The 26,525-nt window shown below is 40.4% G+C and overlaps 1 protein-coding gene across 3 annotated transcripts in view; it reads left to right on the top strand.

The window, feature by feature from the left end:
- Nucleotides 1–26,525, top strand: part of stab1 (stabilin 1) — a 167,453-nt gene that overhangs the window by 23,685 nt on the left and 117,243 nt on the right. For all 3 annotated transcript variants that reach the window (XM_062544711.1, XM_062544710.1, XM_062544712.1), the window contains 9 exons: nucleotides 2,568–2,630; nucleotides 2,749–2,844; nucleotides 2,931–3,017; nucleotides 3,117–3,228; nucleotides 4,881–5,067; nucleotides 6,827–6,920; nucleotides 7,098–7,256; nucleotides 26,116–26,211; nucleotides 26,415–26,510. In XM_062544711.1, the coding sequence (XP_062400695.1) occupies nucleotides 2,568–2,630; nucleotides 2,749–2,844; nucleotides 2,931–3,017; nucleotides 3,117–3,228; nucleotides 4,881–5,067; nucleotides 6,827–6,920; nucleotides 7,098–7,256; nucleotides 26,116–26,211; nucleotides 26,415–26,510 (990 nt within the window). The remainder of the gene's footprint in view (nucleotides 1–2,567; nucleotides 2,631–2,748; nucleotides 2,845–2,930; nucleotides 3,018–3,116; nucleotides 3,229–4,880; nucleotides 5,068–6,826; nucleotides 6,921–7,097; nucleotides 7,257–26,115; nucleotides 26,212–26,414; nucleotides 26,511–26,525) is intronic.

Below are 26,525 nucleotides of genomic sequence, written 5' to 3'. Positions count from 1 at the left end.
CTGCTAATATAAATGAACAGTTTTTGTGAGCGCTACGATACTTTATTGATATTTGTGAAACTGATAAAGGGTGACTGTAGGCCTACTGCTGAGGTGTCACGACGGCACAGCAAATGAGCTTCAGAAACAATCTTGAAACTCACGACATTCAGACTAGCCCAAAACGTTAACGGAATCCGAAGCCTGCATTCAAAACATTCAAGAAGTTAATTTAACCGATATTGCAACTGCATGCAAGATTAGGCCAATCATGAGGTTATTAAAGCTGGTTCCAAATTAGTCATTGAAACAAAAGCTTTACTTTGTTAGATAGAAGTAGCCTATCTAACAACCTGTTAAGATGTACCAGAATCAAGGAAATTGTGTCTAGCTCATGACTTTTTTTCAGGGAGAGAGCCCCTATGACCCCCACTGATCTGTTACACCCACTTTCAAAAAGCTTTGATAAATGTGTGGCAGCTGATAATGCTTAATGAGTTTGATTTAGCAAATTTGTACAATTTGTTTTTTATTTTTTTGCTATTAGGGGTGGTTGTTGGCCCTCAGCCTCACTTGCTGTACATAATTTGGCCCTTGTGGAAGAATAATTGGGGACCACTGCCATACATCATATCGTAACACTTGACTGGCTTAACCCCTTCAGACCCGCATTTTTTCTGTTGGGCAAAAAAAATATTATTCAGCTGATTCTTACTCCTATCCAATGTAGAAATAAATGTGAAAAAAAAAAATTAGAAAAATTATTTCTTTCTAAGATTATTTTAATGTCCATTACAATGGACATCTCGACTAAACGGGTGTGAAAATGACGTGAGAACTTGACGGGGAAAAACACTATGTTTTTAACATAGTAGTCTTGAAACAAATACTCCCACATGACTTATGCATTTAGAACTGAATGTTTTCATGTGTCTAAATGTTTTTATATGTCTGAGAGCAGGTCAAAACATGCACATTAAGTAAAATAATGTATGATTGTGTTTAAACTCTTATGCATATGCCCCATTTTTTGCCCGGCATTGCACATCATCTACTTATTGCTCCTACATACTTTGGCCCATCAAATTACCTCTTTGGAAAGCTGAGTCCTTGTAGTTTCTTAGGAAACAATCAGGATAGCTGTGTGATCAAGTATGTGTGTTTCTGTGTGTGTGTGTGTGTGTGTGTGTGTGTGTGTGTGTGTGTGTGTGTGTGTGTGTTTATGCGTGGTTCTGTATCTGTGTGTGTGTGTGTGTGTGTGTGTGTGTGTGTGTGTGTGCCTACATGTGTGTGCATGTATCTTTATGTGTGTTTGTGTGTATGCGTGTGTGTGTAATGTACAGTCGCTACATGCACACTACATGGTCCCCCGTGAACCAAATTGCACCAAACTTGGCATACATTCAGAGGGTCTCATAATGATCCTACACTTAAAATTGCATGCTGTTTGGAACCTGTCAACCAAAGATACCTGCGATTACAATGCCTCGCTTTACTTTCTCAATTTTGACTAGGTGGCGCTATACATGAAATTAGTTGTTATGGGATGGGTTGACATGGCCCCTAGGCCCTATGGCTTTGGAGATATTCACAGAAAACTGTGTCTGGCCATATACAGGCCAGTTGGTGTACAGTCACTAAATGTACACATAAATTCATTTATTACATGGCCCCCCATGAACGGAGTTCCATGAACCTTGGCATGCATTCAGATTCAACATCTCAATTTTGCTTCATCATTTTTAATTAGGTTGCCCTATACATGAAATGAGTGGTTATGGGATGGTTTGACATGACCTCTTAAGACCAAAATGTAAAAAAGTATGGTCCTCCTACATCCTACGGGGCTCAAGATATTCGCAGAAAACCATGTCCGCCCTACCCTCCTTTTGGGGGGTCCAGTCCGGCAGGGGGGTCACGCATCAAAACAAAAAACTATGGTTCCATGCTATCCTTGTGGGCCTACTGTACATGCCCACCAAGTTTAGTGCACCCTGGTCTTTCAGTGTCCCAGGAATCCTTGACAGAAAATTACCCATATGAAAACAACTAGGTGTTGGCTAACATCTCCGAGTACCTGATGGCCATTGCAATGGACATTCAACTTTAAAAAAATCCTGTACTACACTGTTATGAAATATTTTCAAATTTACTTCATATATCATCACTTAACATGGTTAAAAGTATAATGAGTCCAAAATTATTAGGCTAGCATACACATAAATTCATAATTATGAGGGTTAAAACACGCTTACCCCTCCTCCTGTCAAGCTTCAGTGCCATGCTTGTCTTATCTGATGTCTGAAGTGCTCTTAGATCAAGTTACAGGTCAAAACTGCATTCTGATTGGATCATCAGTATCCAATCAGTAACACATAATTTTTCAAATGGTGAAATGACAGATTTTTATTGGTTTAGACCCAATTAAACATCATGTCCATTACAATGGACGTGGGGTCCGAAGTTAAACAGACTATCGAGCGGGTTTTAAGAGATTAAATACAACCTGAAACTAAAAAAAAAAACAGAGACAAAAATGAGACATCACATCATCAGACTTGTTTTAAATTATTATTATGGTTTTGCAGGGTCCATGTGTGCGGTGTAGTTATCTTTTCAGCACTGAATGCCCTTCTGGAAGCACAGAGCTGGTAAGAAGCACTTCACAAGAATTATAATATCTGTTGTTTATAATTGCAGTCATGTCAGTTTCGTCCAAGATGTTTGCATAGATTTTGTAGACACATTTTATTCCTCCCACTGCTACAGGAAAAACATTTGAAGGGTTGTGAAGCTCCCCCTGTACCTCCGTTTTCTACCACCAAGATCATGGGATGTGCCAAATATTGTACTGTTACCAAAACGGTGGGTTGTCATATGAAATGTCAATACTTCCCAGGCCCTAGCATGTTTTGATTCTTTAAAACCTATGTGTGGTATGGGTTTTCCAGAGACCAGAATGCTGTAAAGGATTCTATGGGCCAGACTGCAAACCTTGTATTGGAGGCTTCACTCATCCCTGTTATGATAAAGGAATTGTAAGTACAGCTCTCAAAATGCTCTTTATGCCATGTTCCATAGATCAGCTCTACTTACAACATATTTTCCTTTGCATCCATTTTTTTGTATGTTTGTAGTGCCTTGATGGTATCCAAGGCAATGGCAGCTGCCAGTGTAACCCAGGCTTCACAGGGATAGCCTGCCACATCTGCTCAGATCCCAACAAACATGGAGAAAATTGTGATGAAGGTTTGGCTCAGATACATGTACAAATGTTGTAGTAGCATTTTTGATAATCATATGGTCTGTGAATGCCCTCTCTCTTGGTCTCTGTGAGCACTTTGTAAAGAATTGACTTATATTGGCAAAAATGAAGCTTATGGGTCATTCTGTGCCAAATCAGCCAAAATCCAGAAAAATGGTTTCTGCACAGTCTCAGATTTTGCTCAAAATTTGTCTGCCTAATATTTAGGTCCCAAAACTAAGACATATTATTTTTATTATATTTTTGTTTTAATTCCAATATTTTCATAAATTTCAATTTACACTTTTAGAAATGCCTTACCTCGGAGGCCATTTGGGCATTAATATCTTAAATACTATTCCTAGCCTGCCCAAACTTTGTAAGGTGGAAGACAGATTTTTTGTATTCACAAGTCACCAATTCTTATAGTTTCAGTGTTCAGCATTCTCTACTCAAAAATATAAATCACGCTAGTCAATTTGTCTCCATCTCCTATTCCATCCCTAGACCCTTACTCCTGCAATTCATGCTATGTGTATGTGTATGTGTGTGTGTTTGATTCTGTATGTATGTGTGCTTCTATGTGTGTGTGTGTGTGTTTGTGTCTGTTTGCTCATGAGCGTGGGGTGATGGGCTCAATGGTGTTTTTTTCCCCCAACGGCACCTTCCAGGCAGCACAGCCTAAAAGGGACTACCTTTACCCTATTCCTAACCCTAACCCCCTCAACCCTCATCCTACCCCTAAACTGAGGGGAGTAGTGCCTTGAAGGCAGCGCTGCCTGGAAGGCACCGTTGAGAGCAAATAATACCAAAGACCGGGTGATGGTGTATGGGTGTGTGTTAGGGTGTACCTGTGTTTGCGCTACTATGTGAGTGTGTTCATGTGTTCAAATGTATGTGTGTGTGTGTGTGTGTGTGTGTGTGTGTGTGTGTGTGTGTGTGTGTGTGTGTGTGTGTATGTAATTTCTCACCATACCCCTCGCTCAACAGCACCATTTACAGGCCAATGAGTTGTACAGTCACTAAATGTACTCATAAGTTAATTTATTGTATGGTCTCCCTATGGATGGAATTCCACAAAACTAGGCATACCCCCAGAAGCTGTCAGAGTTATCATACACATGCAATTTGGTTCTGGTCTGAACATCTCAACCGAAGATAGTGGCAAATCTGGCAATGAAAGTGGAATGTTATTGCATTTTCAATTTTTACTGAGGGGGTGGAAATCACAGATAATGGTTATGGGCTAGGTTGATGTGGGCCCTTGAGACTAATATGTCATAAAGATTTTGTCATCTTGCAGCAACGGTTCAGGTACAGTAGTTATTTAGCAAAAACAGCATTTTTTAGGTTTCGAGGGGCCCTGCAGGGAGTGGGGAGTGGCCCCTGGGACCAAACACTTTGCTGTTAAAGGCTAATGGGGCTACATGCTGGAATTCCATGCTGCTAGTAGTATCACCACAATCCCTAGTTTTGTATTATAGTTTTTGTGCTTTTTAAAAAAAGATTTTGCACAGCAAAACCATGCTTATAAACAGTGCTTATAAATGCCAATTGCACCAAAGTCATCATATCAGTTATTTGGCGATTGTGATTTATAATTGTGTTATAGTGTACAATTTCCATAATGCTCACTTTGACCCATCTACTTTTGCAGACTGCCATTGTGTGCATGGTGAATGTGACAACAGACCAAACAGCCAGGGGATCTGTATAAGCGGCTCCTGTCTGGAAGGGTACTCAGGGGATCTCTGTGATAAGGTGGCCACTCCCTGCAACTCTGATGGTGTTTTTGAACACTGTCACATCAATGCCTACTGCAGTTACAGTGGCAGTAACACTATGTGGGTGATCATAAATATGCATGATTTTACTCCAAATTATTTAACTTTTTCTTTTTCCATTTACGTTTATGCTCTTTACCCAAATCTGCTCTCGCAATCTGCATGGTGCACTGAATTTCCCATCCCACTTTGATCATACACTGAAGGTATACCCAGTGCCGGTTCAGACCTCCATGGGGCCCTAGGCAAAATCCTGCTAAGGGGCTCTCCTTACTACCTGAACTCTGAGGGCCAAAATATAACCATTTTTTTTAAATATATATATTATACTGTATATATATTTAATATATATTATGTGACATAACAGTGCTACTAATACAATCATTCCAAAACAGAAATGACCAAATATAATGTTTTTCCCCATAAAGGACCTTCACAGCAAATGTAAATATAATGTATAAATAGCCAATAAAACTACGGTTTTGATACTCAGAAATTTGTGGTTTGACACGTGAAGTGATGCAGTTCTTTTTTGTAAGGGTCTAGACCGTTCTTCACCTGTGTGTCTGCAGTAGGCTATGAGCCAAAGACATAGCTACTGAACTGGCTCCCCTGATTCCCTTCAATATTTTGTTAAACGTAGACTATTTTAAACAATAATTGTAATACTTCATATGTCTAATGTACGATATGTATCTATTGCCCATGCGGCACAGCAAATCAAAGTTAATAGGCCTAAAGGCTACTTTCCATTTTGCATACGTTCAGTATGCAACTAAAGCTCGACTAAAATAGTGTAAACCCATTTATTTAAAATGTATGGGAAGAGTGAAATCACAGATTTGTTTCGACCTGTTCTCGCATGTGTCTGCTGAAAAACTGTTTCATCCCAAGCTGCACGTAATTATGAGCGCATTTAAAGAAGCGGGTCTTTTTTTTCTTTTAATGTAGCCAGTCGCTCCATTCAAAAACGGAACATGGGATTATACATTATCACAACTTTGCCATGACTGGTAAAGGCTGGCAAGCAAGCCGCAGACAGATTCACTTCAGATTCAGGGGATTCACTTCCTTGTGTGGTCGACCTAAGCTAGGTCAGCAACACGCGCTGGAGAGATGTGTATAGACATCAAACCATGAGACGAACGCAAGTTTACCCGACTGCTGTTCCTGCTTTTCATTCTCGTTAAGTTTCTTCTTTTTTCGGATTCACGTTCATCTTCTTGTAATGTAGCTTATGAAACACTGTCGCTGTGTCTGCCTGTCTGTCACTAACTTGGCTCAAGGGAAGACAGAGGAGGGGGCCTTCATTTACTTGCGGGGCCCTACGCAACTTGCATAGTGTGCGTATAGGGAGAACTGGCCCTGGGTATACCCTTTTATCAGGGGGTTCATGATTTAAAGACTAAAGCCCTATTCGGACTGGATTAGTTTCACGTGGGGACGTGGGGTAAAGTAATTATTAGTCCTGTCCAAATGTGCCATGTCAGCAATGTCAGTAGAAATTACAGCGACTTTTACCTTTTGTAAAACGGTATGGGAAAAAATACCCAAAATCCTGTGCGAATGCAAAAATGTGTGTAGATATTCCATCATATCCTGTTTTAAACATATTCTGTGTTCTTTTTAAGCACAGAGGTGTTTGTAGAAGTACTTGGTAATAAATAATGCAAGGCAACTGGGTGATGATAAATCTGTATTTTGATCATATTCTGATAAATAATATCTTGAAACCCCTGGAAAATGTAGAACATTTGGTAACTTGTAATTTGCCATGTATCATTTTTAAGTGACTCTCTGGATGACTTTTATGTTTCAGATGTTTGTGTAGACCAGGTTATGAGGGTGATGGACACTCCTGCACTCCTGTTAACCTCTGCTTGAAGCCTGCCAGAGGAGGCTGTGACTCAAATGTATGTTTCATCACTCGATCCCTATTACACATCCAATTTGCCATTAAATTAAATATAGAGAGCAGATGTTAAATGTGTTGGATTTGTGTGTATAAAATCCAGTATCCAGCCCAACTCAGCCATTTCTACTGTAGCTACTGTGCCTTTGTAAATTTGTCTCATGTGCCTTTACTGCAGGCCCAGTGTATGTATAATGGCCCAGGCAACATATCATGTATATGCAATGAGGGTTGGACGGGAGATGGTGCGGTCTGTGTTGAAATCAATAACTGCCTGCTGGAAAGTCGAGGAGGCTGCCATAAAAATGCAGAATGTGTGTCCACTGGCCCTGCACAGGTATTGCCATAAAGTTTAACTTTAAGTTCTGAGCAATTTGGTTTTATTTTGTTCACATCTGTTGCCCCATATATTATAGGAAATATTTATTGTGTTGATTACCAGTTTGTTTATGCATTAAGTACTGTAATTTCCAGCAAGACACATCGTGTATAAACCACATTGACAGTGAAGGCATTAGCTGCAGTTTATTAAACATTAAACTTATTTGCAACCAATACATGAAAACCATATCACAGTGAGACTCTCAGAATACCTGTAAAGACATTTTCAGATTACTTTGTTTGTATGAAGTTTTCAATGGATTCACAATGCCTGATGTGATGGGGAAGGTACAGTAATTCCAGAGCTTTGAGGTTCATGTTTGGTATTTTGAGTAAACCTGCTGAGGAGGATCGCAGTGACCAAGCAGGGGTTTAATTCTCCAACAGGTCAGTGACCCAAGTGGGAGCATGATTATGTAGGGCCTTACATGTGGACAAATTAAATAATGTGTCTTCAAGAAGCACGCTTGCTACAGTAAGTGCAATCAATCATGCAGTTGTTGTATTAGCCAACCATGATCCACCAATGAAGCATTAGAAGTAGGGTCAGGATAATTGAGTTCCTCTGGCTAAACCTTTTTGATATTGAGATATGACAAATCAGTTGCTGATTTTTTGTTGCATGATAGGCAAGTAATTGTAAAATAGCACAACTTTGTGATCTGAGATGGTTAGTCCAGCAGTACTGAAACTGCAAGGTGTAATACCAGAGCAACAAGATCAAATGGTTAAAATATCAACATATTGGGTGATGCCAAAGCAAACAAGATTGCCCATGCTGTTGTAGCCCACATGATTTGCCAAATCCATTATAATGTACCAATAATTCTCTGATAGCCCCTAGAGTACGCATGAGACAAGTGTCAAACAATCAAATCAAAATGAACAACTACCACTTGAAATTAGAGTTAGAATATCGGAACTATCAACTAGAGATAGATGTAGAGATGCTCCGATCAGCATTTTTGGGGCCGATCACAGATTACTGATCACCAAAATCATGATCTGCCGATTGCCGATCACTGCCGATCACAGAATGGCAGGGGAATGTGATTCTTTTAACAATAATCTACTGTAGCAGAGTTTGCATCATTTGTAGAAATTAAATTAACTATGAATTAATGTAAGTGGCATAAAAAACAGTATAGGCTAGTCAAGATGTTGAAGAACCACCATTTATCTCTTTTTATTTAGAAAATGAAATAGCTTTGGCCATTTTTTCCAAATAGGCAGAGTGACATAAAATTATTCGGTAACACTTTATAATAACTACACACAATTCATCATCTATTAAGCATTTGTTAACTATTAGTTAATGGTTTGTTCATCATTAGTAATTAATTGTTCATGCATAATTTATAATCACTTAAGCATTTGTTCACGAAGTTATGATTGGTTTGTTCATAGTGAATTCTCCTATTTCTAAAATATGTTTAAATTGTTGCTAATACTTCATATAACATGCAATAACATTTTGTTAATGAAATACTATTAATTATTTAGCAGTTGTTACATATGCACTAATGATTAGTAAGGATGTGAATACATGTTTTATAAACCACTTCCTAATACTATAATTCATGATTAACTCAGGAGTTACAAGTGGTTAGTTAATGATTTTTGTGAGCTCATCTAAAGTGAGGACTTGTTATGCCTTGCTACACATTTGCAAATAAGTTGTACTACATTCACATTCATTCATTAAGCTGACAATTTTATCCAGAGCGACATACACATGTCAATTAAATTAAACACAACCGCAGAAGGTGGGATTCGAACCCCCAACTGAACAGGCATCAGAATGCTAGCCCTGCTCCTTAACCACTACACTACCTCTGCTACTATTCTGAAAATAGATGGGATCTACTTTTACTTGTTTTCAAAGGACTACTTTCCTGTTATGCGTATGACTACATTTGATGTAGCACTAAGCAGCGCATTGATACAATAGTTAGAGAGTTAAAGCATACAAGTAAATAATTGACTGACGTATACTGAAGTGAAGTTAACCAAGTAAAAACATTGTCACTTTACTCTGGTATTTATTGATTGTTTGTTGTGAAGTGAAGAACATAACATCCGCTCAGTTAAAAACACATAAAACTATGCAAGAGTGTCTTCTACTACACACTGTTAAGCATGTTATTAAATGCTGTGTTCTTAATTTTGAAGCAGAATTCCTAAATTAACTCTCATCTGTAAATCCTATACACAATTATAAATGTTTGTTCATAGCAAACCCGCGCGTCTGTTTTATATTTTTACATTTATAGCCACGACATCCATGGGCAGGGGTAGTGTAGTGGTTAAGGCATTGGGCTAGCATGCTGTAAGCCTAAGGATTGGGGGTTCAATTCCCGGGTGCCACCATTGTGGCTTTGCTCTTTAATTTCATTGATAGCGTAAGTCTCTTTGGATGAAAGTGTCTGCTAAATGAATAAATGCAACTGTAACCTTTATAACTCATTTGTAAATATGTAGCAATGCATATACAGTCCTCACTTTAGATGAGCTCACAAAAATCATTAACTAACCACTTGTAACTCTTGAGTAAATCATGAATTACAGTATGAGAATTAACATAGGAGTAATACTTAACAAATGATGATCAAAGCATTTACTAATAGTTTGTAACTGGTTCATAATAGGGAGATGATTTCATTTATAAATGGTTGTTTCATTATTTATAAGGTATAAACCATGTATTTACAAACATGTGTTTTATTTACTATGAACAGGGATGGGCACAAATACATCAAAATGTATTTCCAAATAAAATACCAAATACCCACCTTTAAAATGTATCAAAATAAGATACAAAATACAGCAGCCAAAAAATGTATCAAAATAAGATACAAAATACAGCAGCCAAAAAATTTATCAAAATAAAATACTGTATTTTTGTATTTTCAAAATACTACAAAATACTTATTTCTAAAAGCCTTTACTATAGGCTTTTAGAAACTATACTATAAAACAGAAAAAAGAAAGGAAAATTGCAAACTCAAGTGTTGCGATATAAGCTTGTGAACTCAAGTCTTTGTGCTGTCCTTGTGTGAGCTAGTGGTGTCTCCTCAGTTGATGCCTTTAAGCACAACTAACTTCTCAAACAGTGTTGCATTCAGACGACACCTATTGGGCCTGGCCTGATGATGGTATTGAAATTGTGTTGTGAGTGCAATATGCCTAAAGTGGCATCACAGGGGCTTGACTATGCGAAGGTGCCACAAACAGAGACAGAGACTTGGTGCTACTGTAACCTGCATTGTGTTGAACCACTGCTGTTCAGACCTGCACACGCCCAGACTCGAACCCGCAAAACAGCAGCACTTTGGATCAGGACTCGAGCATGCTAAGGCTATATCTTTCATACCAGCAGCACTTTTGAGGCGTCGGGGAGTGAGTTTTACCAATGTTCCTTCCACACGTACAGCTAAGCAAGCTGGCATCCGTTACACCACACTATATTGGTGCACAGTCATGTTGGAATAGCTGGGCTTAGCCCCTTAGTTCCAGTGAAAGGATGTCTGAATTCTCTGAAAACAGTCTAACAGTCAGTTTTTGAGACAGTTTGGGGATGGCCCCTTCCTGTTCCAACATGACTGTGCACCAGTGCACAACGCAAGGTCCGTAAAGACAGAGTTTGGTGTGGATGAACTTGACTGGCCTGCATAGAGTGCAGTACATCAACCCAATAGAACACATTTGGGCTGAATTAAAGCGCAGACTGAGAGCCAGTCTCCTCGACCAACATCAGTGTGTGACTCCTCACAAATGCGGTTCTTGAAGAATGGCCAAAAAATCCCATAAACTCTCCTAAACCTTCCCAGAGGAGTTGAAGCTGTTATAGCGGTAAAGAGTGGACTGACCATATTAAACCCAATGGATTAAGAATGGGAGGTCATGTGAGTCAAGGCAAGTGACCCAATACTTTTGGCTATATAGTGTATATTGATAGTTAGATAGATGTCATCACATCGTCTCACAGAAAGTATTTTACAGTATTTTGAAAATACAAAAATACACAACGGCGAAGTATTTTGATACAAAATACAAAGGCATTTTCATCATCTCAATAAAATACAAATTACAAAATAGTATTTTGTATTTGAAATACGTATTTCAAATACATGTATTAGAAATACTGCCCATCCCTGACTATGAACAAACCATTCATAACTTTGTGAACAAATGCTTTACTGATGATGAATTATGTATGAACAATAAATTACTAATGATTAACAAACCATTAACTAATAGGTATTAAATGCTTAATAAATGATGAATTGTGTGTAGTTATTATAAAGTGTTACCAATTATTCCATACAAGGAGAGGGTCAGGCAGACCAACACACATTGGATCACCTAAACGGGATGGGATCAAATTACACATTGACTACTGTAAAGTAGCCTATTCGGTTATTAAGTGATGATGTAATAATGGGATAATAACGGCTTTCAAACTCACATGTTATTCTCCATAGACAGTAAAATAAACTAATATTTTCCGCTATTCTGACTAGCCTTTAAAAAAAATGTCATCTTATACGGACTTGTTGCCTCAACCTAATCAAATCTATATTTTTCGCGGAAGCCTGGACATTACCCATTCATATATCATCTGGCTGCATAGCTACAGTGATTACTTTGTTAAAGTTTAGCAATTTTGTTTTAAAACGGCTAAAACGAAGGTGGTGATGACAAAGTTTACAAGTAGCAAAACCTGTCTGGCTGCGCTAATAAACGTCTTTTCACAAAATAGCTGCTGGGTCCGTGACGTCGGACTTAACAACCGAATAGCCTCTTACACTGACTACATTAAATGTAAAACCTGTTACACCAAACTGGCTACTGCCACAAAGTGCAAAACTATGGCTTTTTCTCTGTTCCAAATAAAAAATAAAAAAACAATGTAAGCTACTGTAAGCAAAAAATTGCATGGCTTTTTTCTCTTGGAATCCCCCATGACTGAAACATGCCGCTAAATGCCACCAAAGTCTTCACAGAATGCGACCCCGTCTTTCAAAGTTTGAGTCAATAAAGTGCGCTGTTAAGCTAGCAGGGACATTGGACCCGTTTGTGCTTGGGAAGCTAATATCTACTGTTATGTACCCTATTCTTCAGCTTGTCAATGTGTGCGCAGCGCACATAGTAGGCTACACTGTTTAGTAATGCGGGGAGATACACATCAGTTAGCCTAGTTCATGCCTGCGGGGTCATATGGTGGATCAAGGCAGGTTAAGGCCGACTTACATTGTACGATAATGGCATGTTTTTACAGTCGGCGACTAAATATCCAAAGTCGGTACAGAAATCATGGGAGTTGTACTGGAATCGTAGCGCGCTCCTGTCAACTAGATTGTTTAAAGGGATATTCCGCCATTTTTGGAAATAAGCTCATTTCCCACCTCCCCTCGAGCAAAACAATCGATATTTACCTTTTTCCCGTTCATCCAGCCATTCTTTGAGTCTGACGATACAACTTTTAGCTTCAGCCTAGCATAGATCATTGAATCGGATTAAACCGTTAGCTTCTCGCCTGCTATCATCATGCTTACAAGTGACTAAGATTTCTGGTAATTTTCCCATTTAAAACGTGTCTCTTTTCAAGTTAGAAAGTGCAATAAGACCAACTGAAAATGAAACCTGCCGTTTTTCTAGGCTGATTTGACACGGAACTATACACTCTCATCTGGCGTAATAATCAAGGCAAGTGATATCACGCACTACTTCCTGCTTGTTGCCTATGGGGACTATTTTCAGATATCACTGCGCCCATGGTACGGTTGCAACTTGCCATTTTTGCCACTTTGACATTTGAAAACAAAAACACCATGAATGTGGACTGGACACACCCTAAACCTGGATATCCCAGGTTCCAAAAATTGCAACAAAAACAACTTGGTCCAACCTGAACAATAAAAAAAAGTGTTCCAGCCAATCACTGATGTGTGTTTAGGAGAGTTTCAATAGACCTCTGAAGTTCGCCTACAAAAAAGCTACCATCTTTGCCCAAATAAGGAGATCCGGTATCTTGAGATTTTTTAAATGGGAAAATAACATGAGGATTTCTCTCACGGGGACGAAGAAATCATGCAGATGTTGAGCTCTACATAGTTTTGTCCTTTGCCTTAGAGTGGATACTGTGATCTTCAGAATGTCAAGACAGCACACTTTGATCTTTGCTATCCCAGAGCTAACTTACAATACAACTTGCCATAGCTAGTTAGCTTCAATTATGGGTAAAGATGGCATCTTTGGCTCCTTTTTGTAGGCGAACTTCAGAGGTCTATTGCACGGGAGGGCCGGGGAGGGAGTAGCCATTACGTACAGGGCCGATGGTCTACACCCAAATAGAGCTGGGAAAACAAAATAACTGATTCAAAATATCACAAATTGCATCAGTTTCAGCTCGCCATCGCTATCAGACTGACTAGGCCCATGTCATACCTCAGCATTTCAGCCAAACCTCTCCCTTTCCCCTCCGACACCACAAACCCCCAAAGTTCAAACACGGCCGCTAGGCTTGTTTCCCATTGCTGTCAGAATAAGTGACAGGTGTCCCTGGCCTGCGCTCAGACCAAATAGACCAAGAATGCTTCGCTCACTGGACCAGCAGCCTGCGTCATTGTTGCTGCCATCGAGAGGAGATGTCAAACCAGTCAACAGCAGCGCTCACCTCCGTCCCCTCTTGTCCCAGCTCAGTGCCCACCGAAGCTCTAAAGTTTGCACTTCTGAACATTAGATCGCTGTCCAGCAAAACAGTTTATATAAATTATCTTATTGCTCAGCATAACTTTTTCATCCTCACTGAATGCTGGCTTACCACTACTGCCCAGACAGTCCTCATAGAAGCTTCGCCCCCAGACTACAATTTCTTTTTCTCTGTAAGACAGGAAAAGAGAGGGGGTGGTATTGCGGTTATACCAAAGATCATAGCGCTCTATGATCTTTGGTTATACTATCTAACCGCTTTTGGTAGTGACCAGAAAGTGCCAGTGCGAATTCTACGTGATACGGGAGCATCTGAATCATTCATTTTGCAATCTCTTTTGCCTCTCTCACAGGTGTCTGACACGGGGACATGTGTCCTTATCCGGGGTATCGGAATGTATACAATTTCTGTTCCGTTACATCGGCTGGTTTTGGAGTCAGAACTTGTAAGCGGAGAAGTGGTTTTGGCTGTACGCCCATCTCTACCTATAGAGGGCGTCGATGTGATCATAGGTAATAACTTGGTAGGTGGGCGTGTGTGGCCTGAGCGCTTACCGCCTCCTATAGGAAATACAACATCTGTTTTGCCTGTTGAGTCTAATTCATGCTCTGATGATTTTCCTGAAGTGCTCACCTCCTGTGCAGTGACTTATGCTAGTTGCACCCAGGGAGGGGAACAGGGACTAGAGTCTGAAGATTGTGCTAGTTTGAATTTGCCTTGGTCACAACCTACTCCTTCCTGTGAGGAGGTTGTGGCAGCACCGAATGAAGTCTGTAGTCCTTTGTTTCTGTTAAAGGACTGGTTAGAGGAGGTTAAGGCTCAAGTGAGTGTACTGAACTGTACCTACTCTGTTGCTTGGCGAGTGTCTGACTATGACTACCTGTTAGATACCCCTGATTGGAATAGGTCAAACCAATTGTGCCACATTAATTTGCTAAGGCCTTACTATTGGCAAAACCCTAGTCCTGCTCAAGGAGGTGGGGAGGTGTTGCCTGTCATTGACACGGGGCCCTCGTCAACCTTTGGTGGCAGCAGGGGTTGGGGAGTGTGGCCCTGATGACTGTGCCGCAGCCAAGGCTTGATAAGTCTGCAGTGTTGGTTAACTTGGATACCTTGACAGACCATCTTCCAATAGATCAAGTTGAGGCTCTCAAGGCTCTGATTTTGACTCTCTCTGTTCTGTTAGACACGCTGAGGTGCACGGATCTCATCAAACATGGTGGTGAGGCTTTGCTGTTTCGCCAGCATTTCAATCGCGTGGGGCCAGATAAATGTAAGGTTTTGGGTGCTGAGGTACCTTTGGTTTGTCTGCTCACAAACCTCCTGGAAGGGGGGGGTAAGATTGGGTTGGGCTGTTAAATGGAAACCATTTTTTGTCATTAAATCACTCCTCAGCAATGCACCTGTGCCGGCAGCCCTGGCTGGACAGGCCATTCCAACTTCAGATGGGTGCTGGGGCAGTGCTGCAGCAGGCTGATGGTAACATGCAGCGTCCGCTTTGTTGCTTCTCAAAGAAGTTTTGTGAACGCCAGCATTGTTTAACTCCTGGATCACCAGTGTTGGAAGTAACAGCGTTTAAGTATAACGGCGTTACTAACGGCGTTAATTTGTCAGTAACGAAGTAATCGAATTAATTACTTTTCTCATCGTTGGAACGCCGTTATCGTTACTGAGAATTTGAAGCGTTGCGTTACTACAATTTGGCTGAATGAAGCGCGTTCACTGGATAGGATCATATAGGATGGAATACCCTCCCCTGAGCTAATAAATAAATGTATATTAGCCTAATCACCCTTGACAGACTAGGCATAGCTACCAAGATACTGTACATCAGAGTGGAATCTGGAAATAATTTCATTATAGGCCCACTTCCAACGTCAGGAGGGGAAAAAAGACTTGAATAGGCTAGGCTTCTCACCAAATCCAAGCCATTTCATTTGCACATATGTAGCGAACTTGCCACGATAGCTTATAGGCATAATGACAAGTAAATGTGCACTTTCTCTGTCTGTCGGATTTCTATAGTTTCTCACAGGGCTATACTTCACTGAAACTGAACGTTATCTTCAAAGGTGGACCCTGTACATTTTAAAGATGGCCTATTTTATTTTTGAGGGCTTTTGATATCGGGGGTTACCTTACAGTATAATTAATTATTAGCCTATTACATGTCTCTGCTGCATAGCCTACATTTCGTCAGGGCCGTTCAACTGGAGAAGGGGTTGTTCATTTACTCCTGTAGATTGCAAATATAGACTTGGTTGCGACTTCCAAACAGTTTTGTGAGTGCTACTTTGTTAATATTTGGGAAACTGCGAGTAAGGGGCCGCGAACGCACAGCCCTGGCTGCTGAAGTGCCGCAAGAGCGCAGCAAATCGTCAGAAACAATATATTTAAACTCACAATAATCAGACCGGCCCAAAACGTTAACGGCCCACCGGGAATCCTCCCGCATCTCCCGATAGCCACCCCGGGCCTGGGCTGGGTGGGCGGATGCCATGCGCACGTTCTGACTTCCACCCACTAGTTGTACCGAATAATTGTTTTTATTCTTCAATCAGTTAGGCTATAATAAATATGTTTGACGTTAAAGATGTTATAGAATGTAATAGCGTTATAGAACATAAAAATTCACGTCAGTTACTTTGCTGAGTAACTAATTACTTTTATGGTTATGGTTATGGTTATGGTTATGGTTATTTAGCAGACGCCTTTGTCCAAAGCGACATACAAATAAATAACAATACAAATTAAATAACAGTGAACAATTACAAAAAGGGAGAATAGCAATATTATCAATAAAACAATCAATTAAGCACTAACCTAATGAGAAATAAAACAAAGAAATGAGAATAGCAATCAAATAAGTCACTCAGTTAATTATATAATAACAATAACTATAGACCGGTTTCAGCCCCCTACCAACCGTCGTCAAGAACGAACTCAGAGGACAAGCGAACTCAGAGCCGCACGGTCACGCACGGTCCGTGCGGCAGGACAGCACAAAGCAAGCGTGCTGAACTTAGTTGATGAAACTCATCGACTGATCATACGGGTCTAGTGACCACTTTTTATCAGGTAGGCTAAAGTAAACACTATTCTAGGCTATAACTAATGGCTAATAGTGTTCTCATTTTAATCTAAACCAGTCCGATCCTATGCTCTACTGGGACGAGGAGCACTGCACACCGGACCCCACCCCCCTTCTAAAAAAAAAAAAAAAAAAAACCCAGACTTGCATGCACGACCATCATAGCACCCACACTCACAAAGCGGTCAACCAAACAGCTGAGTGTGTAGGCCAGCAGAAAAGACCAATTCAAAATAATGTGAGACGACATAAACAAGCAATCATGCCACAGCGGGCTATTGTAAAGTCCTCCTTATCTTACCTTAAACCTGAAGCCTGTGTTAGCACTTGTGGTGGATGCGCTAGCATCATTGCTATCAGCCTCAGTATCTGCCCGAACATTAATCCAGAAATCGTAGGCTTATTTGCGATTTTTTGTATTATCTACCTTACGTTTCGTTTGTGTTCTTTGTTTGTGTGTGGCCACCAGATTTGTATTTGGTATTGTATTATTTGATGAGGATTCATTAATAGACCACTGAGGCCAATTTCTCATGACCAACACTTTTCTAGATGTCATCACGAACTCATGTTTACACTCTAATATACACTAATCCAGCGCGAACTTTATGGGCGCTGCCATCTTGAATATCGCCATTACTGCGTGCCTGCGAGTGTGACGAGTGACACTTGTCTGTGCTTTTCAATGAAAGCATCCTGTCAGAGAATGTCTAACGAGAGGACTGCTAATGAATGAAAATGTCAGGTGAAAGGGAACATTGGATCAATGATGTCAGACTGTACCAAAACTTACCAATGAAGGTAATTTATTAACACCATAAGGTATTAAGACGTGTATTAATGACAGCTAACTTCTGCAACAGCCGCCTATGGAACCAACGAGCTAATTTCTTAGCAGCCAGGCACGCAGTAATGGCGGTTTTGTGTTACTTCCGTGTTTCGCTGGATTAGTGTATACAAGACTCAGGTCCGAACTAATGAGGACGCCACCAACAGGCAAGGAGTGTTTATTACAACTAACTACAATTTAGGCCTACATCTCTTCTTACAGTAAGATAGAGTTCTATCCTATCACTTAGGTTAGGTCCTATGTTCACTGACTTTGCAAAACGTATAATTTCTTGTAGCCTACTAAATAAAACATTCTTACTTCCTTGTTTTTAACCTTACAAATACATGTGACTTTGCAATATTTCTTTTTTTTCTATCACCTCAAATTCACAACTTAAACAATGCTTTACTGTCACAGAAGTTGCAACGTTTTTTTCCACAATAAACTCAAGTTCATAACGTGCACTTACAGCAGAATCAGCACAAATTGGGACGTATAACATTTGTGGTGTACAGAAAGATAGCATAGAAAGACACCGTAGACTGCAGCAAAGAGTCGACAAACGGGTCAGGAGTGAAAGTGCTTTGCTATTGGAGATGCACACTCGTGTGAATGTCTGTACGGGAGATGTTGCTGTTACAGGGGTTTCTTGTCAGACTGAAATGACAATGAAACATTGTGAACAGATACAAAACGAAGTGAATGGGTTGCATGAGGAACTGAGTAAAAACTGAACATAGCTGGATTTATTGGAAATTATGAGAAAACTCTTCACTTCACTGGCCTTCCCAACTGGCAGTTACCGTTTTCCCTGTATGAATACCTCAAAGGGCACCTTGAAACAAGAGTTCCGTCTTCATCAGCTTTGCATGCATTCCAAAAACGTATTCTCACTATCATGCAAATTAAACTTCATCTTTATGGAAAAGACTTAGCCTATAGATTTGAGAGGGATCAGTAAAGCAACTGTATCAAGAACTTTTAATCATGTTTTACATGTCATGTGCTTGCCTCAAACCCTTGATCATGTGGGCAGAGAGAGATGATTTCATGAAAACAATGCCAATGGACTTTCGAAAACACTCTCCAAACTGTGTGGTGTGATCATTGACTGCTTTAAAATTTTCTTGGAACGAGCCACACATCCACTAGCCAGGGCCCAAACTCATCATACAAACATCAATCAGGTGCCCTTTGAGGTATTCAAATGTTATACGTCCCAATTTGTGCTGATTCTGCTGTAAGTGCACGTTATGAACTTGAGTTTATTGTGGAAAAAAACAAAGTTTATGTAACTTCTGTGACTGTAAAGCATTGTTCAAGTTGAGAGTTTGAGGTGATAGAAAAAAAAGAAATATTGCAAAGTCACATGTACTGTATCTGTAAGGTTAAAACAAGGAAGTAAGAATGTTTTATTTAGTAGGCTACAAGAAATGATACGTTTTGCAAAGTCAGTGAACATAGGACCTAACCTAAGTGATAGGATAGAACTCTATATTACTGTAAGAAGAGATGTGGGCCTAAATTGTAGTTAGTTGTAATAAACACTCCTTGCCTGTTGGTGGCGTCCTCATTAGTTCGGACCTGAGTCTTGTATATTAGAGTGTAAACATGAGTTCGTGATGACATCTAGAAAAGTGTTGGTCATGAGAAATTGGCCTCAGTGGTCTATTAATGAATCCTCATCAAATAATACAATACCAAATACAAATCTGGTGGCCACACACAAACAAAGAACACAAACGAAACGTAAGGTAGATAATACAAAAAATCGCAAATAAGCCTACGATTTCTGGATTAATGTTCGGGCAGATACTGAGGCTGATAGCAATGATGCTAGCGCATCCACCACAAGTGCTAACACAGACGCTTCAGGTTTAAGGTAAGATAAGGAGGACTTTACAATAGCCCGCTGTGGCATGATTGCTTGTTTATGTCGTGTCACATTATTTTGAATTGGTCGTGTCTGCTGGCCTACACACTCAGCTGTTTGGTTGACCGCTTTATGAGTGTGGGTGCTATGATGGTCGTGCATGCAAGTCTGGGTTTTGAAAAAAAAAAAAAATTAGAAGGGGGGTGGGGTCCGGTGTGCACAGTGCTCCCCGTCCCAGTAGAGCATATCGGACTGGTTTAGATTAAAATGAGAACACTATTAGCCATTAGTTATAGCCTAGAATAGTGTCTACTTTAGCCTACCTGATAAAAAGTGGTCACTAGACCCGTATGATCGGTCGATGATAAGTTTCATCAACTAAGTTCAGCACGCTTGCTTTGTGCTGTCCGTGCGTGTCCGTGCGGCTCTGAGTTCGCTTGTCCTCTGAGTTCGTTCTTGACGACGGTTGTTAGGGGGCTGAAACCGGTCTATAGCATGGTAAGGCTAAATTTAAGGACAATAGCAGAATAAATGTCAAATTCAAACAATGGACAAATTATAACAAAACAATACTATTATACAAACCATAACACATAACAAACGCTCAAAAGACTAAGTGCATATTAAACAAATATGCCTTAAGACCCCTCTTGAAAGATCCAAAACTGTTGCTGGAACGGAGAGCACTGGGCAACTCATTCCACCAACACGGAACCACTGAAGAATAGGATCTACAGTTTGACCTAGCATGAATGGTTTGTCGACATAACAGACGCTCCTCAGAAGATCGCAATGGGCGGTTGGGAATGTACATCTTGATCAAAGAACTGAAGTAGCCAGGAGCAGATCCAGTCAGTGTCCTATAGGCCAGAGTGAGAGATTTAAATTTAATTCTGGCTACTATAGGGAGCCAGTGGAGAGTAACTAGGAGAGGGGTTACATGTGTCCTCTTTGGCTGATTGAAGACCAGTCGTGCTGCAGCATTCTGAATCAACTGTAGTGGTCTTAATACGCAAGCAGGTAGGCCAGCTAACAGGGAATTGCAGTAGTCCAGCTTGGAGATAACCATTGCCTGTACAAGAAGCTGAGTGGAATCTTGTGTCAGATAAGGTCTGATCTTCCTAATGTTGTACAGGGTATACCGACATGACTTTGCAATTGAGGCAACATGCTCAGAGAAAGTAAGTTGGTCATCAATTATGACACCCAAGTTACGTGCCGATCTAGTTGGAGTCAATGAGGATGAATCAAGCTGGATGTTCATCTGTTGGGGAATGGCTGTTTTTGCTGGAAACACCAAGAGCTCAGTTTTTGAAAGATTAAGCTGAAGGTGCTGATCCTTCATCCAGATTGAAATATCCTTCAGGCATGCAGAGATCCGATGGGAAACACTAGAGTCCTCAGGTGGGAAGGATAGGAAAAGTTGAGTGTCGTCCGCATAGCAATGATATTCAAATCCATGAGAGCGAATAATCCCACCTAAAGAAGTGGTGTAAATAGAGAAAAGGAGGGGCCCTAATACTGATCCTTGAGGGACTCCTGTAGTGAGGTCATGAGACTTCTGAGATATCTGTCCCTGCCAAGACACGCTGAAAGAACGCCCTTTAAGGTAAGATTTGAACCAGTCAAGAGCTTTCCCAGAAATTCCCAGTTCATATAGTGTAGAAAGGAGAATGTCATGGTTAACCGTATCAAAGGCTGCAGATAAATCTAACAGAATTAACACTGATGACTGAGCAGAGGACTTAGCTACTCTCAATGCTTCAGTCACAGATAGAAGAGCAGTTTCAGTAGAATGACCACTCTTGAAACCAGACTGCATAGGGTCTAGTAGGTTATTCTGATAGAGGAAGTCACACATTTGCTTGAAGACCACTTTCTCCAAAACCTTTGACAAGAAAGGAAGAAGGGAGACAGGTCTGTAGTTCTTCACATCAGTTGAATTAAGTGTACTTTTCTTCAGCAAAGGTGTAATTCTTGCCTGTTTAAAAGAAGAAGGAACTATTCCAGAACTGAGTGAAGTATTAAATACATGTGTGACTGCCGGTATAATAGCGGGTGCTATAGACTGCAGGAGAGTAGACGGGACAGGATCCAAAGGGCATGTTGTTGGACGGCTTCGCTGAAGCAGTTGAGAGACCGCTTCCTCATCAAGAGGAGAGAAAAAGTCCAATGATGGCATCATGTTGACACCAGGCAGAGTCCTTCTTACAGGGTCATCAAACTGAGCACTTATCTTAGCAACTTTCTCAGTGAAAAATGTTGCAAAGTCATCTGCTGACAGTGAAGTAGCTGATGGCGGTGGTGGAGGATTGAGAAGAGACTTGAACGTAGAAAAAAGTTTTCTGCTGTCAGTGGCGTTCTCAATCTTACTCTGATAGTATGTCCTTTTTGCAAGTGTGACAGTGGATGAAAGCATAGACTGGTATTTACTAAGATCATTTCTATCTCCAGATTTATGCCATTTCCTTTCAGCAGCTCTAAGTTCCTTGCGAACTGAGCGTATACTGTTTGTCAGCCACTTTTACTTTTACTAACTCAATTACTTTTTGGCAGAAGTAATTTGTAACGGTAACTAATTACTTTTTAAAAGTAAGATGACCAACACTGTGGATCACTGAGTAATGTTCTGTCTTGATTTCCTCTGTTCTTTTTCTTCCCTGTTCTCCTGTTATCTATTCCTTAAATATGCTTTCCAAGGTACCAGTGGAGCAGGAGTGGAGGTTTGGGAGGGGTGGTGGGGAAATTGAGATGGGGCATTTTCACTTGGTGGTGGTTGGTGTGATTGGACATATAACAACAGTCCATAAGACCTATGGCTGGATGAGTGTTGTGTTTGGTGGTTTGCACACTGCGGTGAAATAGGGTTTGTGGGTTAATTAAGCAATATAGCACGAGTGGGAGTGGGTTGTTGCTGGATATTCCCACGGGTGTTGTTCGGCCGTAGCCTCGAGGCCGGAGGCCGAGTGGCGCAGGCAACAACACCCGTGGGAATATCCAGCAACAACCCACGACCACGAGTGCTATATTGCTTTTATACAACAATTCTACCACTTGTTTTTTGCGCTAATTTCCCATTATAATGTAAACGTTTAAATCGCTAAAACTGTCTCGTTTGTGGAACTACTTCTCTCCGCCACAAATTTCTATTACTTGCAGGACAAACTGCCGTTACTAGTTCTAAATGGATGGTTGCTATGGCCAAAGGCCAGTCGTTAGTTCTAAAAGCACGTTGCTATGGCCAAAAGCCAGTCGTTAGTTCTATCTCCCCCGTTGTCAAGCAATGTAGCCTAATAAACGTTAGCTCGCATTGCGTCTGGTTAGGACATGCTTTTAGCTTTGAAACATCACTATTTTACTTAGCCTATATGCCATCCAACTAGCTAATATCCACCTCTGTCATATTCTATGTTCTGAGCGTCTGTATTTCAGCTTGGATGCAACGTTTTACACTTCACAACTTGACATTGTATCGCGGAGTGATTTGTTATTAGCTGTGAAAAGTCCGAGTGGATTATCGTGGGATATTTCAACTCATGGAACGTCTCTCGGCCAATCAGAAACAAAGAAACCAATTGTTGTATAAATCAAAATTATTCCACTGCTCGGTTGAGTTCCCCATTGTCCTGCGTTCTATAAGGGTGTGCATTAACTTTAGATACACGCACGGCTATGAAGTAGTTCCAATTTGTTGGCCGTATCACACTTGAATGTTAATTCGCCAAACTCGTTGTGAAGTTTAATGCACTGTCACGTTACATACAAGCTGTAAAATACAGACGTTCAGATCATAGTAACGTTTAGCATATGACAGAGGTGTCATTTAGCTAGTTAGGTGGCAGTAGGCTAAGAAAAATAGCAATCTTTCAAAGTTAACATTCATCAGAATCCTGGGATATGCCAGCTTGACAACGGGAGATTAGAACTAACGACTGGTTTTTGGCCATAGCGACCATCCATTTAGAACCAGTAACCGCAGTTTGAGAAATTGGTTGAAATGTGTCTGGGGAAAAGTAGTTCTACAAACAATACCGTTCTAGCGATTAAAACATTTAAATTAGCACAGGAAACGAACACAACGCAAGTGGCAACAGTGGAATAAGCGGGATAATGGACTTCACGCCGTGCGGTTATTCAAAGTTGATCCGCTTCGCGTCGGGCCGTATCACCGTCTAGAACGTGCATTAACTTTGAATAACCGCACGGCGTGTCGTCCATTATCCCGTACTTATGCCTATTCAAATGTTGGTAAATGGTTATGCCTTCCAATTTATTATGCCAGTCATGAAGTAGTGTGCTATAAGAATGCGGATTTTAATAGGCTTTGAAATAAAATGCTGAATTTTAGAAATATTTCGTAAATGTGAGGTTTAACTGTGTTGGGTGGCGCAGGACAGTTGTGCCAGTTAACATGGTATGGTTGACTTGGGTGTTTTGTAGTACCTTACAGAGTCCCACTTGGTCTCTGTCTTTAAGGGAGGGGGAATGTTAAAGAGACCCTATGCAACTTTTTCATAGTCATTTAATCGCTTAGAAATCTTTGTTTTGCTTGACTGACCAGTTTTATTGAAAACAGTCACATTTCCTCCCGCCCCTAGTGTCCCTCTCCACTATTACAACCTTGCAACTTTCTGATAAACGATCGTCTGCTGTTTACATCTGGAAGTCAGAGACGCGAAAGAAACAAGAAGAACCACACTTGCAATTTACATATTTATATATAGCCTATATATGTATAAATATACACGCTAAAGCTGTCGGGGAAGCTCTGCAGAGAAATGCAAGCATAAAACGAGCGAAAACGAAAGACGAAACCGAAACCAGAGATGAAATCGCCAATCCTGCATTATTCCTCTTTAAGACCCTGCTGGTCAGTCCTGGGGTTGCGCCCTCTGGTCTAATGCCTGTGTGGGCTCTGCCCCTTGAATCTGTTTCCCTGATTTGCAGAGCAAGGACCCCATTGGTGTTATTATGGGTAATGGGTAATGGGTGGTGCTATATAACGACCAGGATGAATGGACGCGTTCTCTCTGGTCTTGGCTCTGCTCTCTGCTCTTCGCTTGGGCCTGCTCTCTGTGCCCGATGGCTGCTCCTCTGGGGAGAGCCACAACCCGTTGCCAGCTTGCACATAGACTTTGCGTTTTTACACTCTTTGTTTGATCACCCCTAGACACTTTGCATTTACACTTTCCTATATACTGACTTTACCTTTTTAATTTTTCAATAAATATTATATTTTAAACCTTTAGCTACAGTGTGGTCCCCATCCTTAATGTCACGGCTACCTTGAGCCCGGTGGTTGCGACACTGCCCTGAACGTAATTTTTGCGAATTTGTGACGTTTGAATACCTGGCCTTTACTATCGAAGCCCAACAACACATGCTTGTTGTGTCAATATACAGACCTCCTAAGCCTAACTCTGCTTTCCTTTCAGAACTTTCTGAATTATTGTCCATAGTAATAATCAAGTATACGAAAGTGCTCCTTCTTGCCGATTATAATTTCCATATCAATGACAGCTCTGATGTAAAAGCTTGTGATTTCCTTGACCTTGTCACTAGCCTCAACTTTGTCCAGCATGTTACGACCCCAACTCACAACCACGGGAATATGCTTGATCTAGTGTTTTCCATGGGAGAAAATGTTGATCACATGTCTGTCGAACCAACGCCTGTTTCAGATCATTTATATATTTTAATATTTATTTCCATGTTTCTGAGTCCTCTGATTCCATCACCTACTCATATCGTTGTATTGACAATGCAGCAAAATCAGTGATCAGTGATCAATATTTTTAAAAGCAAACTAAAAACCTTCCCTCTTTTCAAAGCACCATGGCCTACCCTATAACCCATACATTGGTTATTTTTACGATGGTTTTACACTTGTTTTATATTTGTTTTACATTTGTTTTTATTTGTTTTACGTTTGTTTTATATTTGTTTTACTGAAACTTTTATTTATTGTTTTATTCTTCTTCATTTTAATTGTATTACTCATAACTCATTACTCATAACTCCACATATTACTCTCATGTGGTTGCTCATGAGCTCATCTGAGTACAGTGTTTTGAGACCACGCTTATGGTGATACTGCACTTTAAATATCAATAAACTTGAAACTTGAAATCCCCTATGTACCGCACAAGGAATTGAACACCTGTTCTGTGAATACCTGAATTTACAGGCACAGAACTGTGGAGTAGACACAAGATATCATTGGAAAGGGTAAAAGGTGATTCTCAGAAAATGGATAGCTTTTCATTGGAAAAGCAGTGTGTCACAGGTTTGTGTTGTTTTGCAGAATGATTGCTCCTGCAAGAAGGGATACATGGGAGATGGAATTTTGTGCATCATGGCAAATCCCTGTCTAAAGAACAATGGAGGTTGCCATGAACTGGTATGCAAATTTCACTCACGAAATACTCTTTGCTCAAAACTTTAAGATAAGAAGGCAGCGAGGAAAGCCAAAATTATACAATATCAAATCCTCAGAAAACATCACCTTAGTCATTATTGTAAATTATTGTGTGTATTAAGCAGAACATTATTTAACTATGCCTATTCAGCAATGAATCTTTGATGTATTGTATTTCATTATAGGCAACATGCAAGCAGAATGGTAGTGGATTACGTACTTGTGTTTGCCCAGAAAACTACCAGGGTGATGGGATCTCATGCTTTGGTAGCATGCTGATGGTACAGTATATGCAT

This window comes from Sardina pilchardus, chromosome 9 (genome assembly GCF_963854185.1).
Source record: "Sardina pilchardus chromosome 9, fSarPil1.1, whole genome shotgun sequence".
In the NCBI taxonomy this organism is placed as follows: Eukaryota; Metazoa; Chordata; class Actinopteri; order Clupeiformes; family Clupeidae; genus Sardina; species Sardina pilchardus.
The sequence above is the reverse complement of the archived record's forward strand: the minus strand, read 5'-3'. Positions and strand labels throughout refer to the sequence as shown.